At 42.9% G+C, this 14,699-nt stretch overlaps 1 protein-coding gene across 1 annotated transcript in view; it reads right to left on the bottom strand.

The window, feature by feature from the left end:
- The window catches only part of CACNA1A (calcium voltage-gated channel subunit alpha1 A), a 259,565-nt gene that overhangs the window by 172,685 nt on the left and 72,181 nt on the right, over nt 1-14,699 (bottom strand). Inside the window, exons 4-5 of the mRNA XM_056867234.1 lie at nt 4,417-4,508; nt 3,216-3,368 (exon numbers count right to left, since the gene is read on the bottom strand). Coding sequence (XP_056723212.1) covers nt 3,216-3,368; nt 4,417-4,508 — 245 coding nt within the window. The remainder of the gene's footprint in view (nt 1-3,215; nt 3,369-4,416; nt 4,509-14,699) is intronic.

The raw sequence follows: 14,699 nt of genomic DNA on the forward strand, positions 1-14,699 counted from the left end.
TATAGTTACAAAGTTATTGGCTGATACTGATCCAAATGTAACCCTCGCAGTGGCAAAAAAATTATCTATGGTTTTTAATGATACCTCCTTTTAACTGTACTGCTTAGTTATTATATTTTTGTATGTTTGGTTATTTACGTATTATGGAATGTATTGAATTTGTTTTTCTCAGGACCTGTTGGTCCACGAGCATAAAGAATGGAATAAAGGCATAAAATAATATGTTACTTGCCTCGCAACAACTGTGTTTGTTCTTCAAGAGATCACTTTCTTGTAACTCCCACTCAGGCTAGGCCAAAAGATTCACAAGCCTACATTTCTTTGTAAGGGTGCATACAGACATACAGACATACATAATAACAGGAGTCAGCATGATTGGTGTGGGGGGGGGGGCATTAGCCAGGCTTCCCTCCACCTTTACTCATCAAATGACACACACACCTACCTCTGCAGCAAATGGTGATTTCCAAATGCCCTTCCCCCGTGCTTCTAGCTAGCTGTCTGCTTTATGGGTTTGCTTAAAGCACCATTTGTATGATTATAGGTTTAAGACAACCATGAGGCATGGTTTTATGAAAATGTCATTTGTTTTCAAATGAAGAAATTGCTTCAGGGACAAGATGGAAACTTCAGAGCCAATCAGTGCTGTACATCCCTTACAGCTTTTAAATAGTTCCCTCTGCTGCTTGATCCTCAAGAGAAAACTATGGGTGGTTGTTATACACGGTGAGTACTCCTGTTTTTTATGTACATCTGTATTTACCCTCACTTCCCTCGTTTTCCATACAGAAAATTGTTCAATGCATCCAGTCAGATACCAAGCAGACCCATGCTCAGAAGCCTCCCCCAACTCAGACTGACCCACACTCAAAACGAATGCTAAACCTTTAACAATGCAGGAAGCTGAAAAAGTTGCCTCACAGATGACAATATAAGACTTTTATGCACAGGTTATTCCCGTTGCAATCACCCCCAACTATTTTGGGGCTTTGTTTTCATTATACACATCTTTTCCAACTTTTAGAAGTCACTTTGCTCTTTCCCCATGTTTTCTGGATGCAGTTTCTGGTGTCATCCAGAAAATGCGGGGGAAATGCGGGGAGAGAGTGAAGTGACTTTTAAAGGTTGGGAAAGACATGCATAAGGAAAATGAAGCCCCAAAATAGTTGAGGGGGGATCACCACGGAAACAATACACGCAATAAAAGCCCATAGTTAAATTGTGGAACTCCTTGCCCCAGGATGTGGTGCTGGCTGCCAACTTGGAAGGCTTTAAGAGGGGAGTGGACATGTTCATGGAGGAGAAGGGTATTCGTGGCTACTAGTAAAAACGGACACTAGTCATGATGCATACCTATTCTCTCCAAGATCAGAGGAGCATGCCCATTATATTAGGTGCTGTGGAACACAAGCAGGATAAATGCTGCTGCAGTTGTCTTGTTTGTGGGCTTCCTAGAGGCACCTGGTTGGGCCACTGTGTGAACAGACTGCTGGACTTGATGGACCTTGTTCTGATCCAGCATGGCCTTTCTTATGTTCTTACATTTCATAACTTGATTCTATGAGCAGTCTGCAGCTTTTTTGGTTTGTGGTATCAAAAAGAGATTCTCATTGTAAGCTTCATGTGCCAAGAAAGAGTATAAAAGCTACAGCTCAGTTATTTTTTACCACAAGACTTCAAATCATGTTAATCTACCCAGTTATTTGTATTTGGGATGTTTATGTCAGAAAAGCCCCTAACTGGTAAACAATTTAATAAAACTATGCCAAATGCATATAAAAAAATACAATCATGTAAACAGTACAAAAACTTAAAGGCCAAACAGCAGCTGAGCCATCTAAAGTTAAATAAGAGGCATTCCATGTAAGTTCTATGGTCTCAAGAAGAGGCGGGTACCAGGAAGAATGTCTGGATTCCCTCAGCAAGATGATACTTACGGCTGATACCCGAGGTTAGTTCACTATAGACAGCAGGAGAGACTTTGGGTTGATCCTCACAGCCTGTGTGCTCTCACCCTTAGGGCTAACGCACTGAGAGATTATTTATTTATAATCCCCTCTGAAAACGTGCTCATGGTGAGCTGTCGTGTGATTAGTTTATCACAAAAGATAGATCATAGTTTCAATCCAGTTTAAGAAGGCTTTTGATGAAGTGTGAGATTGCAGCCCGTGCCTCTGATACCCTCATGGCAAGCTTGCTGTGAAAGCACTTACAGCTGCAACTGGAAAAAAAAGGTCTCACAAGTACAGGAACATTGTGAGTTGATCTTTGAATTGAACCTTCCACTGCTGATTTCTTTTCTTCTTTTCCCCTTTTACCATCTATGGGGTCTATTCATCTGTTTGCCCCTCTGTAGCTCCATGTGACAATCTGGGGGGCGCCATCGGATAGCTTTATGCTATTTAGGATTTTACGGGGCTGTTTTAATTGCTGTTTTTAAAAGTTTTATTCTATTTTAATGTATACTGGAGTTTTTATGTGAGCCACTCTGAGCCCAGCCTTTGGCTGGGGAGGGCAGGGTATAAATCAAACAAACAAATAAATCTCCTTCAGTGCCATTGATTTCCCGGATTCTGGACACCCAGAATTGTAATATGGGAACCACATACCCTATCTCTGTGTCTCAGGGTTCAAAACAGACTACGTAGCAAATGTTTCACCTGAGGGCTGGTGCTGCAGCAAGGAGCTGAGATCAGGAATCCTTTTTCTAGCCCCTCGGTTACGAACTGAACAGTGTCCCTTACAGCTTGCTCCTGTGCATATATATTCAGAAATAAGTCCCATTGAGTTCAGTGAGATTTGTTTTTCTCAAGTAAATTTCCATAGGATTGCAGTCTAAATGTAAACATGATTACAGAATAACCCCACCCTGTCCCACTTTGCCTCAGTAGATGAAATTCCCACCTTGCCTGATCCTCCCAGGGCCATTTATGCTTTGATTGTGCATGAGTTTCCCCCGTGTTTTCTGGATGCTGGCTAAACATGAATCCAGAAAACATGCGGAAATGCTCGGGGACAGCAAGGCAACCTCTGATGGCCAGAAAATGGATGCATAATCAAAGCAAAGCCCCGAAGAAGTCATCGGGGGGACCACGAGGAAACAGCCATGCATAAATGACCTATGTGAACAGATACACACACACATACACACCCTTCTCTGTCTGAGCTGGGGTGAAAGGGATGGTGGTGGATACCAACAGATGCTTTTAACCTACCTGTATGAATGTCTAAGCAGGTGGTGTGAAATTTCCCCATATAAAATTCTAACCCTATGATTGCAAAAATAAGGATTGCAAAAAATAGGAGGAGGCCAATTTGTAGCAGAGGTATCATGGCCTTCATGATGGACTTGAGGACGACTTGTAAACCTGCAGGGAAAAGACAGACGGCCGATCAAGATCATCGGAAAGCGCACCCACAAACATGTATACGCTCGTGGAATCTCAACTGGAGCAGGATGAGGGCCTGCACTCTGCTCTATGCAAATATCCCATCCCCTACTTTCCAGTTTGGGAGTTACAATCTAAATCCTTATTCAGCAATGGTAGATGCAGAAGAGAGAGAGGAAATTCATTCCCATTCTGTACATAGCATGTGGTATCAATGTCTCGTTCTACTCTTGAACAATCTTATCAGGAAAAGAGGTCAAAGTTGTAATTAAGACCTCCTAATAACAGAACGGTATCGGCAAAAATAAATTTAAATCAATCCAGAGGAATCTTAATCGGTTTAAGTTCTGAATTTAGGTGGACTCTCCAAAGTCAAAATGGACAGACATCTTGTTCTGGGACAACTTCCATTCAAGTAAGGCTCTATGCACCCTCTCCAACTTAGAAACTCCACCAGCTCTTGACTTTGCTCTCAGGAAACTTTGGAAATATTTTTCTGCAAGGCCACACCTTTGACTGAAGGGTGGCTGGTTTTTGCATGTAAAGGTAAAAGTAGTCCGCTGTGCAAGCACGGGTCATTCCTGACCCATGGGGTGATGTCACATCCCGACATTTACTAGGCAGACTTTGTTTACGGGATGGTCTGCCAGTGCCTTTCCCAGTCATCTTCCCTTTAACCCCAGCAAGCTGGGTACTCATTTTACCGACCTCGGCAGGATGGAAGGCTGAGTCAACCTTGACCCGGCTACCTGAAACCAGTTTTCGTTGGGATCGAACTTAGGTAGTGAGCAGAGCTTGGACTGTAAGGACCGGGAAAACGGGGAACTGGGGCTCTGGAAAAACATCAGATTTTTTGTCTAGACGCTAGGTTCTTGGGGACACTGCAGGTCTGGGAGGTGGCTCTCAGTGGGTAGAGGCAAAGGTATAAGAAGCTACCAAGGGTAGAAATTGTATCCCATAAGGAGGTGGTAGGGTGGCAATTCTAAATATGGTATTTCAGCCTGCCATCAACTGAGGAGTAACTCACTTGGGATTCCTGACACTAGCTTCAGTGGCCGGAGCACACGAACTGCCCGCAGAGTCCGCAGGTCAAAATCGGTGCCGACTGTTGCCAAGATGCTGCAAGAGAAAGACAGAAAATGAAGGTGTTGATTCGGAAAACTTGGATTATTTTAACATTGAGGGAGGAAATGTGGCTTTCCCCATAAAAACATATGAAATCCAGATTGTTCCCACTTGAGAGGGCAAAGTGTTCTAAAAATCAGGGGGTTCTCCAAACTGTTGAGGACTTTAGGATCCTTGTTCTTTTGAAGCTTGGATAATCAGATTGTTTCTGAATGAATACAAAGATCATCCATTTAATCTGAACTGATTACAAGGAGTAACACTTTTTTCGATTCTCTGTCTGCAGTCACCAATACAAACTACATTTACCACTCCAAGGACTAATTGCAATAAAAGAACGCAAAATCCAAGAAGTCCAACTTTTATTGGTTGTGCTCTTGTGTTTTTAACAGCAGCCTGATGAAAAGAAATAAAGCATGTAAAGTTTATCCATCAATTGGTCTCCAAGTTCGTTAGTTTCGCCTGTTCTATTGCTGCACTTCAGGTTCCCATTAAAGGAACAGGTGAGAGGCTAGTGAAATATTGGCAATCCAAACTATGACCGGGAGTCTGTAAGACAGGACCGTAACGGGGGTGGGGGTAGGGGCAGCTGCCACATCTGTGGCATGCAGAGTGGGCGACAGAGCTGCCCCTCCTACCCAGCCCGCTCTTCCTGTATGAGTGGCAGTTCTGCCACCCTCTCTGCATGCCTCAGGGGCGGTGGTGGCCTCCCCCCCAACTATGGCCCTGCTGTAAGAACACATTGCCCTGTGCCCTCCCACTCCACTGAGCAGTTTGGAGCCTTCCTCTAGCCTCAGGAGCCTTTCTGCAACATAAATGGCTCTTCCTCCAACTCAAGAGCCATAAGTTAGAGGAGGAGGAGGAGGAGAAAAAGAAGAATTGGATTTTATATGCTGACTTTCTCTACCACTTAAGGAAGAATCAAACCGGCTGACAATCACCTTCCCTTCCCCTCCTCACAACAGACACCCTGTGAGGTAGGTGGGGCTGAGAGAGTGTGACTAGCCCAAGGTCACCCAGCTGGCTTCATGTGTAGGAGTGGGGAAACCAACCCAGTTCACCAGATTAGCCTCCACCACTCATGTGGAGGAGTGGGGAATAAAAACCAGTTCTCCAGATCAGAGTCCACTGTTCCAAACCACTACACCACGCTGGCTCTCTCAGGCTCCTCAGGCTAGAGGAACGTCTTCTAGCCTCATGTAGGATACTGCCCATTGTCTCTTTTGACCCTGGGAATGTGTGTGTAGACCAATCCCCAAAGGGGAAAAAAAACTAGGCCTGTGCTTATGTTTCTTTATTTTGAATATATACGAAAATTATGAATCATTATTTGATTAGCTTGGCAAGCAAGCAAAAAAGAAAAGGACGCCAGAGAGAAAAATCAACAGGAGAAAAATCACATTTGATTATCAACCCCAGAAATGAGATCCCTCATATTAAAAATGCTGGAGACCATAGCTTTATAATTAATAACAAGGAGCGGTGACAATCCATGTGAATGGATGTCTGAGGCTCAAAATATATTTTTTAAATGCCTCAGTCTCTCTCCCTAGCTCAGAATAGCAGCTGGGAGGCATTAGCCCATTATGCTTAAGTAGAGGGAAGCTGTCTCTCTTTGCTGTAAATTATAAGCGCAACACATCATTTAACTCAGCAAATCCATATGTGATTATTGGTTCATGGGCAGAAATAATTTGTGTCTGAGAATAACTGGAAGTCAAACCCTTGTTTTTCCTTCACTGTTATCAGATGGAAGTAAAGGTCAGGTCAAAGGTTCTTCTCCTGCCAAAACTTCAGCTTACTAAATGAATTTTGGAGCGGGGGTGGGAAACAGATTGTGAATGGTAAAAGAAGTTGAATTCTGTATGTTGTCAAGAAGTAGGGTTGCCATGTCCCCCTTCGCCACCGCCGGGAGGTTTTGGGGGCGGAGCCTGAGGAGGGCGGGGTTTGGGGAGGGACTTTAATGCCATAGTCCAATTGCCAAGGTGGCTATTTTCTCCAGGGGAACTGATCTCTATTGGCTGGAGATAGCAGTTGTAATAGCAGGAGATCTCCAGCTACCACCTGGAGGTTGGCAACCCTATCAAGAAGCAGGAAAAGCCATGTAGCATATTCTATAGCAATTAATAAAGTGAGATGGCCGTGGTGCAGTGGTAGAATATCTGCTTTGCATGCAGAAGTTCCTGGGTTCACATGAACACATGAAGCTGCCTTATACTGAATCAGACTCTTGGTCCATTGAAGTCAGTATTGTCTGCACAGACCGGCAGTGGCTCTCCAGGGTTTCAGGCAGGGATCTTTCACATCACTTACTTGCCTAGTCCCTTTAACTGGAGATGCCAGGGTTTGAACCTGGGACCTTCTGCATGCCAAGCAGATGCTCCACCACTAAGCTACAGCATCTCCAGTTAAAAGGATTAGGTTACAGGTGACACAAAAGTCCTCCACCTGAGATCCTGGAATGCCACAGCAAGTCAGAGCAGACAGTACTGACCTTGATAGACCAATGGTCTAACTCAGTAGAAGGCAGCTTCATGTGTGTTCAAAAAGGCACAACTGAAAAGTTTTAATTCAGGTCAACACAGAATATTGGGAACTAATAGACTTCTGTAATCAGTAATGCAACGGAAGTGACGCTTTGGATTTTACATTTTTTTTCTTTTACATTTTGCAAAACTGTACACATACAGAAAGACTATACCATACTGTACAGAACAGACTTTGCATGTGGGAGAGAAGGATAAAACATAAGCAATTTGAATATAGAGAGTAGGGTTGCCAACCTCCAGGTGATAGCTGGAGATCTCCTGCTATTACATCTGATCTCCAGCTGATAGAGATCAATTTACCTGGAGAAAATGGCCGCTTTGGCCATTGGAATCTATGGCATTGAAGTCACTCCCCTCCCCTCCCCAAACCCCACCCTCCTCAGGATCTGCCCCAAAAACCTCCCGCTGGTGGCGAAGAGGGACCTGGCGACCTTAACAGAGGTATCTAAAATTTGAAACAAGATTTCATCATTGTTTTTGTAAGTCATTAAAAAGCGACTAATTTGATGTAAAATCTTCTCGTTGTTTTCTGCCTTCAGATTTGTACATATTCAGCTATTATGGACATTTCTGTTATTTCCCAAACTCTAATAATTCTCTAACAGTTGAACTATCAGAAGAACCTTGGTTAGAGAGCTCCCATAACACTATGTATTGGAGGGGGGGGGGGCTTATTCATACGGTTCATCGCCCCCTATTTATCAGAGAGAGGCCATATGTTCTAGCATCTGTGCCAGGTAAATAACTTTCTCTCTTTTGCCACTATTTTCGTCTGATGTGTAAGGCTTGTTACAAAATTGTACTGCAGGTTGCTGGACGTGTCATTCTTCTAAGCTCAGCTGCCCTCCCCTCCCCGAATCTCTAGAAGTAAAATTTCAGAATAGATATCTCTCTACTGGATATGCAACTATACGTGCACATACACCGAAGCACCTTGCCGCGCACCATCTGCCGCTACACACCCTGTAGCTACTGAGATACATTTTGAACTACCAATAACCTATTTTAGGACATCACGTTTTTCTACTGTATTACTGATGTGAACTAACACCTTCAATTTTTAAATCAGTGAAGCAAAGTATATGAATTCAGCATGTAACAGTGGGCAGGTGGGAGGCTTATTTATTTATTTAGAATATTTGTAGGCTGCTTCTTCAGAGTCCTGTTCAAGGCTGCTTATGATTAAAAAACCACAATATTAAAACACAAGCCATTGGACATAAGCAGCGTAAAAAACTATCCATTAAACTAAAGCAGACCATTAAAAAGCTGATAAGATAAAGCCCCCCCCCCAATTAAAAATTGGGAAAACAAGGAGTGTTTTAGCCTGGCATTTAAGAGAAAGTAAAGTAGGCACCGGGAGAGCTTCAAGGGGGAGGGCACTCCAAAGGGGAGGTGCCACCACTGATAATGCCCTGCCTTATGTGCCAGCTGCCCCCCCTCTGAAGGCAGAGGCACAGAGAGAAGAGTTTTAAAGGCAGATCTTAACTGGCGGGCTGGATAGTATGATATGTGAATCGGGGTATCACAACCACGTCATGTTTTCATATGTGAAATGCTGCAGGCTATCAGAATTGGTCTATAAATATCCAATCAAAATGAATTAATATATTAGTAATGCATTAAACTGAATAAAATATTTTTAACCACAATCTGTTATGGCAAGACTACCACATATGTTTAAAATCAACGTTTCTGGCTAATCACACCCTGCCCTCTATCTTGTCCAGTTTTCTATATATTATTCAAAATGTAAAATGTCCACTTTATATTGCATTTTACTCATATGGCAAAGATGAATTCATATGAGGAATGGTTAACCAGTGTCTAAGCAATCCCCAGTTTTATTGGAGTTGAAGGTTTATGAAGACAGAAGACACTTTACGATCATGGGCAATTTTAAACTGAAATTAAAACAAATCAGAATACAATTAAATAATTCAAAAATACATTATATTTGAAGTGATTTTGATCTGTATTTGAGAAATCAGTCCAAAAACAGATGCTTTTAATCTATAACGTGTGGTTCATATACGGCTATTGATGGCGCAGTTAGCCATAAAATGAGAAGATCATAAAACTGTAGTTCTATGAGAGTATACATGTCTGTTCCATGCCATTAAGCATCATATAAACTATTTCTGAGGTGGCCCAACTACTGCTGGGCATTAGATGATGGACCTGACTTTCCCTGGCAATTTTGTTCAACTTCAAAACTACTTACAAAAGTGTTCCTGAAATTCTACCTGAACGTTTTCTCTGGGAGGGTTGGTTGATGATACAGCAAGTCTTTCTTTGCAATGCAAGCAGTTGTGGACTTCCCTCCCATGCATTTACTGGCAGGGCATTTTATGGAGTGTGGTTAGGGTTGCCAACCTCCAGGTACTAGCTGGAGATCTCCTGCTATTACAACCGATCTCCAGCCGATAGAGATCAGTTTCCCTGGAGAAAATGGCCGCTTTGGCAATTGGACTCTATGGCATTGAAGTCCCTCCTCTCCCTAAACCCCGCCCACCCAAAACCCCACTGGTGGCAACCCTAAGTGTGGTGAAGCCTAACCCTAACCCTCACTCATGTTGAAACGGCAATCAAAGAAAACTAGTTGCTGACCAGGGATGTACAACTTGGCCCAAACTAATGTTTCTCTCTACATGAGTGTGCATGGCCAAGAAGCATGTGGAAACCACCCCTTAGCCTGAATTCATTCCCTTTTGTTCTGCCATCTGCGGTCACAGACCCAGAAGACCCTGCATAAAGCAGTACTTTATATATTTGAAGTTGATAAATTTTTTGGCTCATTTTTTTTGTAGCTACCAATCACTACCCTCCCTAACCGGCTTCAACTCCAACTCCCAGCTAATCTAATCCACCCTTCCCATAGCTGTGACTGAGCCCAGGGACTCTGTGATTGATTTAGCATTACAGAATAAGATGATGATCGCTAACATCATCTCTTCATTTTACTGTAATGCTTTCCAGACCCTACTAGCAATGAAATAAAAGTAAGCACCAGGAGTTTTTTCTTTCACTGCATAGAAATGCAACAATCCTCTTAGTAAATTAAATCCTTTTGCTGATTTTTGATGAAGCAATCTACTTTTTCTTCTATTTATTTACTTTTTTGCCTTTTCCTAACTTAGAAATTTTGGAGGATAGTAATTGCGTTATAGCAAGATTTCTTGGCTCCAGAATTAGAGCTTTATTTTTATTTGTGCCTACCTTTTTCTTATGGTAATTAAAAGCTGACTCAGATAGGCTCCATGAGCAACTCTGATTAGGAAATACTTATCTACTCTGGCCACATGAATCATTAAAGTGGGAAGTCACACATGTATGCCAAAGACCCAGACAAAGTGGAAGATAGATATTGGACTAACTTTAGGATGACCTAATCCTTTTGAAAAATCTATGGCAAATACATTACAAGGTAGCATCTGTCCAGGATTTCACATGTGGTTCTATCCCAGGGAGAGACTACTTTCTAGCCCCCAAACTGCAGGGAAAGAAGGCTTTAGACCTGGGCTTCTTTCCACACTTCTACTGCAACATGGGAGTCCCAGGGCTCATCAGATCTCAGCCCTGGTTAGTACATGGATGGGAGACCACCAAGGAAGTCCAGGGTCACTAAGAAGAGGCAGGCAAAGGAAAACCACCTCTGTTCGTCTCTTTGCCTCGGAAACCTTTTTACAGGATTGCCATAAATTGGCTGTGACCTGAAGACACTTTACGCACACACACACACACACACAGAGGGAGAAACATGCAAAGCGGAACTGCCCAGTGTTCCCTATGGTGAGATCCACGAGTGCAAACGAGTCATCTGGGGTTTACAGATTGAACTGAGATACACAAACCCCATTTCACACATTGCACAGAAGTTCACTCCTATGGCTTAGAGTGACCAGATACTTCTGCACTTTTAGCAGTTACACACACACACACACACACAAATATTTTTGGCAGGAAGAAGAAGAGGAGTTGCTCTTAAAGGTAGAGAAAATCAGGGTATAAAAAGCAATTCTTCTTAGTCTCATACCAGTTTACAATTGCCTTCCCTTCCCACAACAGACACCTTGTGAGATAGGGAGGGTTGAGAGAGTTCAGAAAGAACTGTGACTAGCCCAAGGTCACCCAGCAGGCTTCTTGTGTAGGAATGGGGAAACCAACCCAGTTCAACTGGTCATGCATGAGGGAGAAAAGCCGCATCCTCTGAATTCCATCTTATACAAAGCACAAAACTATCGTCTAGCTTCAGATGACAGGCCTCCAAAAATGACCAGAATGTATGGAAAGGTTCATATGGGAGGAGTCCATCTTTAAAGTATGTTGGTCCCAGGTCATCCAGAAGCAATACCAGCAACTTGAATTGAGCCCAGGTGCAAATTAGAAGTCAGTGTAGATGGAACAAGACTGGAGTTATATGGTCCCTACGACCCACTCCAATTGACACTCTGGCCACAGCATTCTGTACCAATTGTAGCTTCCAGGCAGTCTTCAAGGGATGTATTGCACTAATCTAATCCAGATGTTATCAGGTCATGTACCACAGAGGCAAGATCTTTTCTTTGCATTGAAAAAACAGAATGGAGTGAAAAGTGTTTTTTTAAAAAACATTCTGGTGAACTGTGACACACGTCTTGCTGCTGACCCCACCTGCCATGGATTATCCAATTATTTGGCATGCTAGTAGTAACCTTGGATACTTGGGTGTTTCTCTAATCCCCCATTCCCCCTGCCCAGTGACCCTACCTGCCCCTCCCCCATGCATTTTATAGTTATTGAAGTGAAAATTATGCCCATCAACATTATTACTGTGGGAATGCTGTTTAAAAAACACTTTTCAGTCCATTCTGTTCTTTCAATGCAAATTCAGCCTGCCCCTTCAGGAGCTGATATTCCCTTCACTGGAAAAGGGGAGTGGGAAAAGAAACATACAGGTAATGTGTGGTAGGTAATCATCTGCCCTTTTAAAATTTAACTGAGCTACCAACGGAACTACCATCATCCAACCAAAGATTTGGCTGGGCCAAGGAGGCATATATCACATTGAAGCCACAGCAATAAGCAAGCACAGATTTGATTCACAATCTACCAGCTGCTTCTCAGGAGCCTTGAATTTTTCTATTTTTAATACTACAATTATCAAGGCCACCTAAGCTTTAGAAGCTTTTTTTTACAATGATCATCGGGAGCATATTTATAGCAGGGCTGGTGTTAAGCAACTTCCCCTGTGGAAGAAAAAAAAAGCTTGAGGTGAAGTTATTGTCACATTTCCTTTAGCAAATAAGGAAAATGTGGTAAGAATGGCTCCCGCGCTAGAAATCTATATGCCTCCCAATTAATAAACTAGCTTTTTGCCCTTATGCATAGCATTTCATCCCAAAGTACTGAGATTGTACACAAAAAGGGATTGCATAACCACACTGGTCTCAGGAGCGGGGGACTGTGGCTTTTTAAAGCTCTTTGGCCATTAACAGTGCTATATAATTGATAACAACAACTACAACAACAACAACAAAAGCCTTACACTGATGCCAAAATATGGCTGCTTCTTGTGGCAGGCAGGGGAAAATATTCTGGTTCAACCAGCTCTGAACAGCAGTTTATCTGTTCGGAGTAGACATGCTTTGGACCTGGATCTTAAAGGCCTAAACCACAGGTTGCATTTTTTAGCAAGTCAGGTTTGGGTTCCCTGGACCCAACTCGTTTTCCCTGCATCCACACAGCAAAGGCAGAGAGCAGCTTTTTAAAGCACTGCAGAGGCCCAGTTTGGCTGAGGACCATGGTATGCGGGGAGGAGAGGCTTCCGACTTCCCTGTCGTGTCATTGTTTGAATGGAAACAAGAGTTTAATTGTGAACAGAAGGGTCAGAGGTGAATCCTTGTATACTCCCTGTAGCACTAGAACATTTAGGTAAACCTTGACTCAGGGCTGTCACCATTCTGATCATGGTTGTTGTTGTTTTCTACAACCTATGGACGTTTCCTGCATCTGGACAGTAGATCATTTGACTCACACCTCACAGGCAGATGGCTTCTAGTATTCACTGCTACCAACAACCCAATGTGGAAAACAAGTCATGCAACTAGGGTCATTTATGCATGGGAGTTTTACCTGAGGTTTGTTGCTCGCTGGACCCATACTTTCCTGTTGGGAATCTATGCACGAGCAGACTTCAAGCTCGAATCAAGTCCGCGCCCTTTAAAAGTGGCTTTGTAATTGGCTTACTTTGTAAAGCTTACTGCAAGAGAACCTCCCCCCCAAAAAAAATCAGTTGTTGCATAAAAAAGCATTTTAAGAACAAAAACAAAAATTGGAGCAATTTGAAAGGGAGGGGAGAAATCCAAGCCTCGGTTTTTAAAAGCCTTTCTTCAGCTCAGAAAGAGCTCTGAGGAAGCAGGAAGCATTTGAATCCCTGCCTCTTTACATGCTGCTTTGTAATTGGCTGTGAGAGAAACCAAGCTTGTGTGTCCTGCGCTTTGCCTTATGCATGGGGATTTCACCCAGGTTGAGCTCAGGGGAGAGGGAAGAATTGGGTTAACAGAGGAACGGGAAGTCCCGGGATTTGTGAGGGCTGGCAGCGAGGTAATCTCTAATGGACGGAAAACTCATGCATAACTCCAAGGAACAACCGAGACAAAGCGGGGGTGAACGTGAGGGAAAGTACCCATGCATAAACAACCTAGGACAGCCTTCTCCCTCACCCTACCCAGGCAGGGCTCCTGTGCCTTTATCAGCTGCGGAAGAACTGAAAATCAGAAGAAGCTTTTCCCTAGAAAACAGATGGAATAACTGGAAAAACATCACCTGCTAAATTTCTCCTTACCATGCAATGGAGCCCTGTTAGGGGAAAAAAATGCTGGCAATTCTAGGGAGGTGAAATGTCACAGACTAACGAAAACAGCTGCACCTAGAAGCAGAGCAGTTGTGTAAATGGAGCCCCAAAGAGTATTACACACCTGTGCTTCTCTCAGCACATTTCTAAATGGATGTCCTTACAGGCGTTAGAAGTGTGAGGCTCAAAGAAATAGGCATCTTACGCTACAGTCTAAAGTAAAGGTACACCCTTCTAAGTTCTGCTCCTGCTTGAAACAAAACTAGGTTCTGCTCTTGCTTGAATCAAAACAAGTATCCATGCAGAAACTAACTTTATGCATATACCCGAGGCAAAAAAAATTTTAAAATCCATTGTGCCAACTGCACACACGTTAAAGCATGCGTTCTTTTCCAACAAGGAAATTAATTTCCATGCCAAAAATGTAAGGTGCAAGGCAGCCTTGAACACTTCTGTCAGATACTACTCACATGTTTCCAAGCTGTTCTCTGCTGTCATGAGAGTTAGGAACTCACCAATTTAAAATGAAAGCTGCAATTTCAAGATGCCAAATTTTGTGCCAAAAAATAGATTGTTCGCTTGTGAGATGAGCATGAGAGCCCTGATTATACATCAGCTGGATGAGATACTTTATACAGTAGATTTTGTTCCTGGCAAATGTATAAATCTACCCACTGACAAGTATATCACACCATAAAGTAAGCAAGGCATATTCAATATCCATTTGTCAGTTATCCATTCATGTTATATGTAATATATCCATTTAGTTTTTAGCTTTCTCTCCCCTTATTTTTAGCCTTC

Source organism: Euleptes europaea, chromosome 1, assembly GCF_029931775.1.
Source record: "Euleptes europaea isolate rEulEur1 chromosome 1, rEulEur1.hap1, whole genome shotgun sequence".
NCBI classification, from domain to species: domain Eukaryota; kingdom Metazoa; phylum Chordata; class Lepidosauria; order Squamata; family Sphaerodactylidae; genus Euleptes; species Euleptes europaea.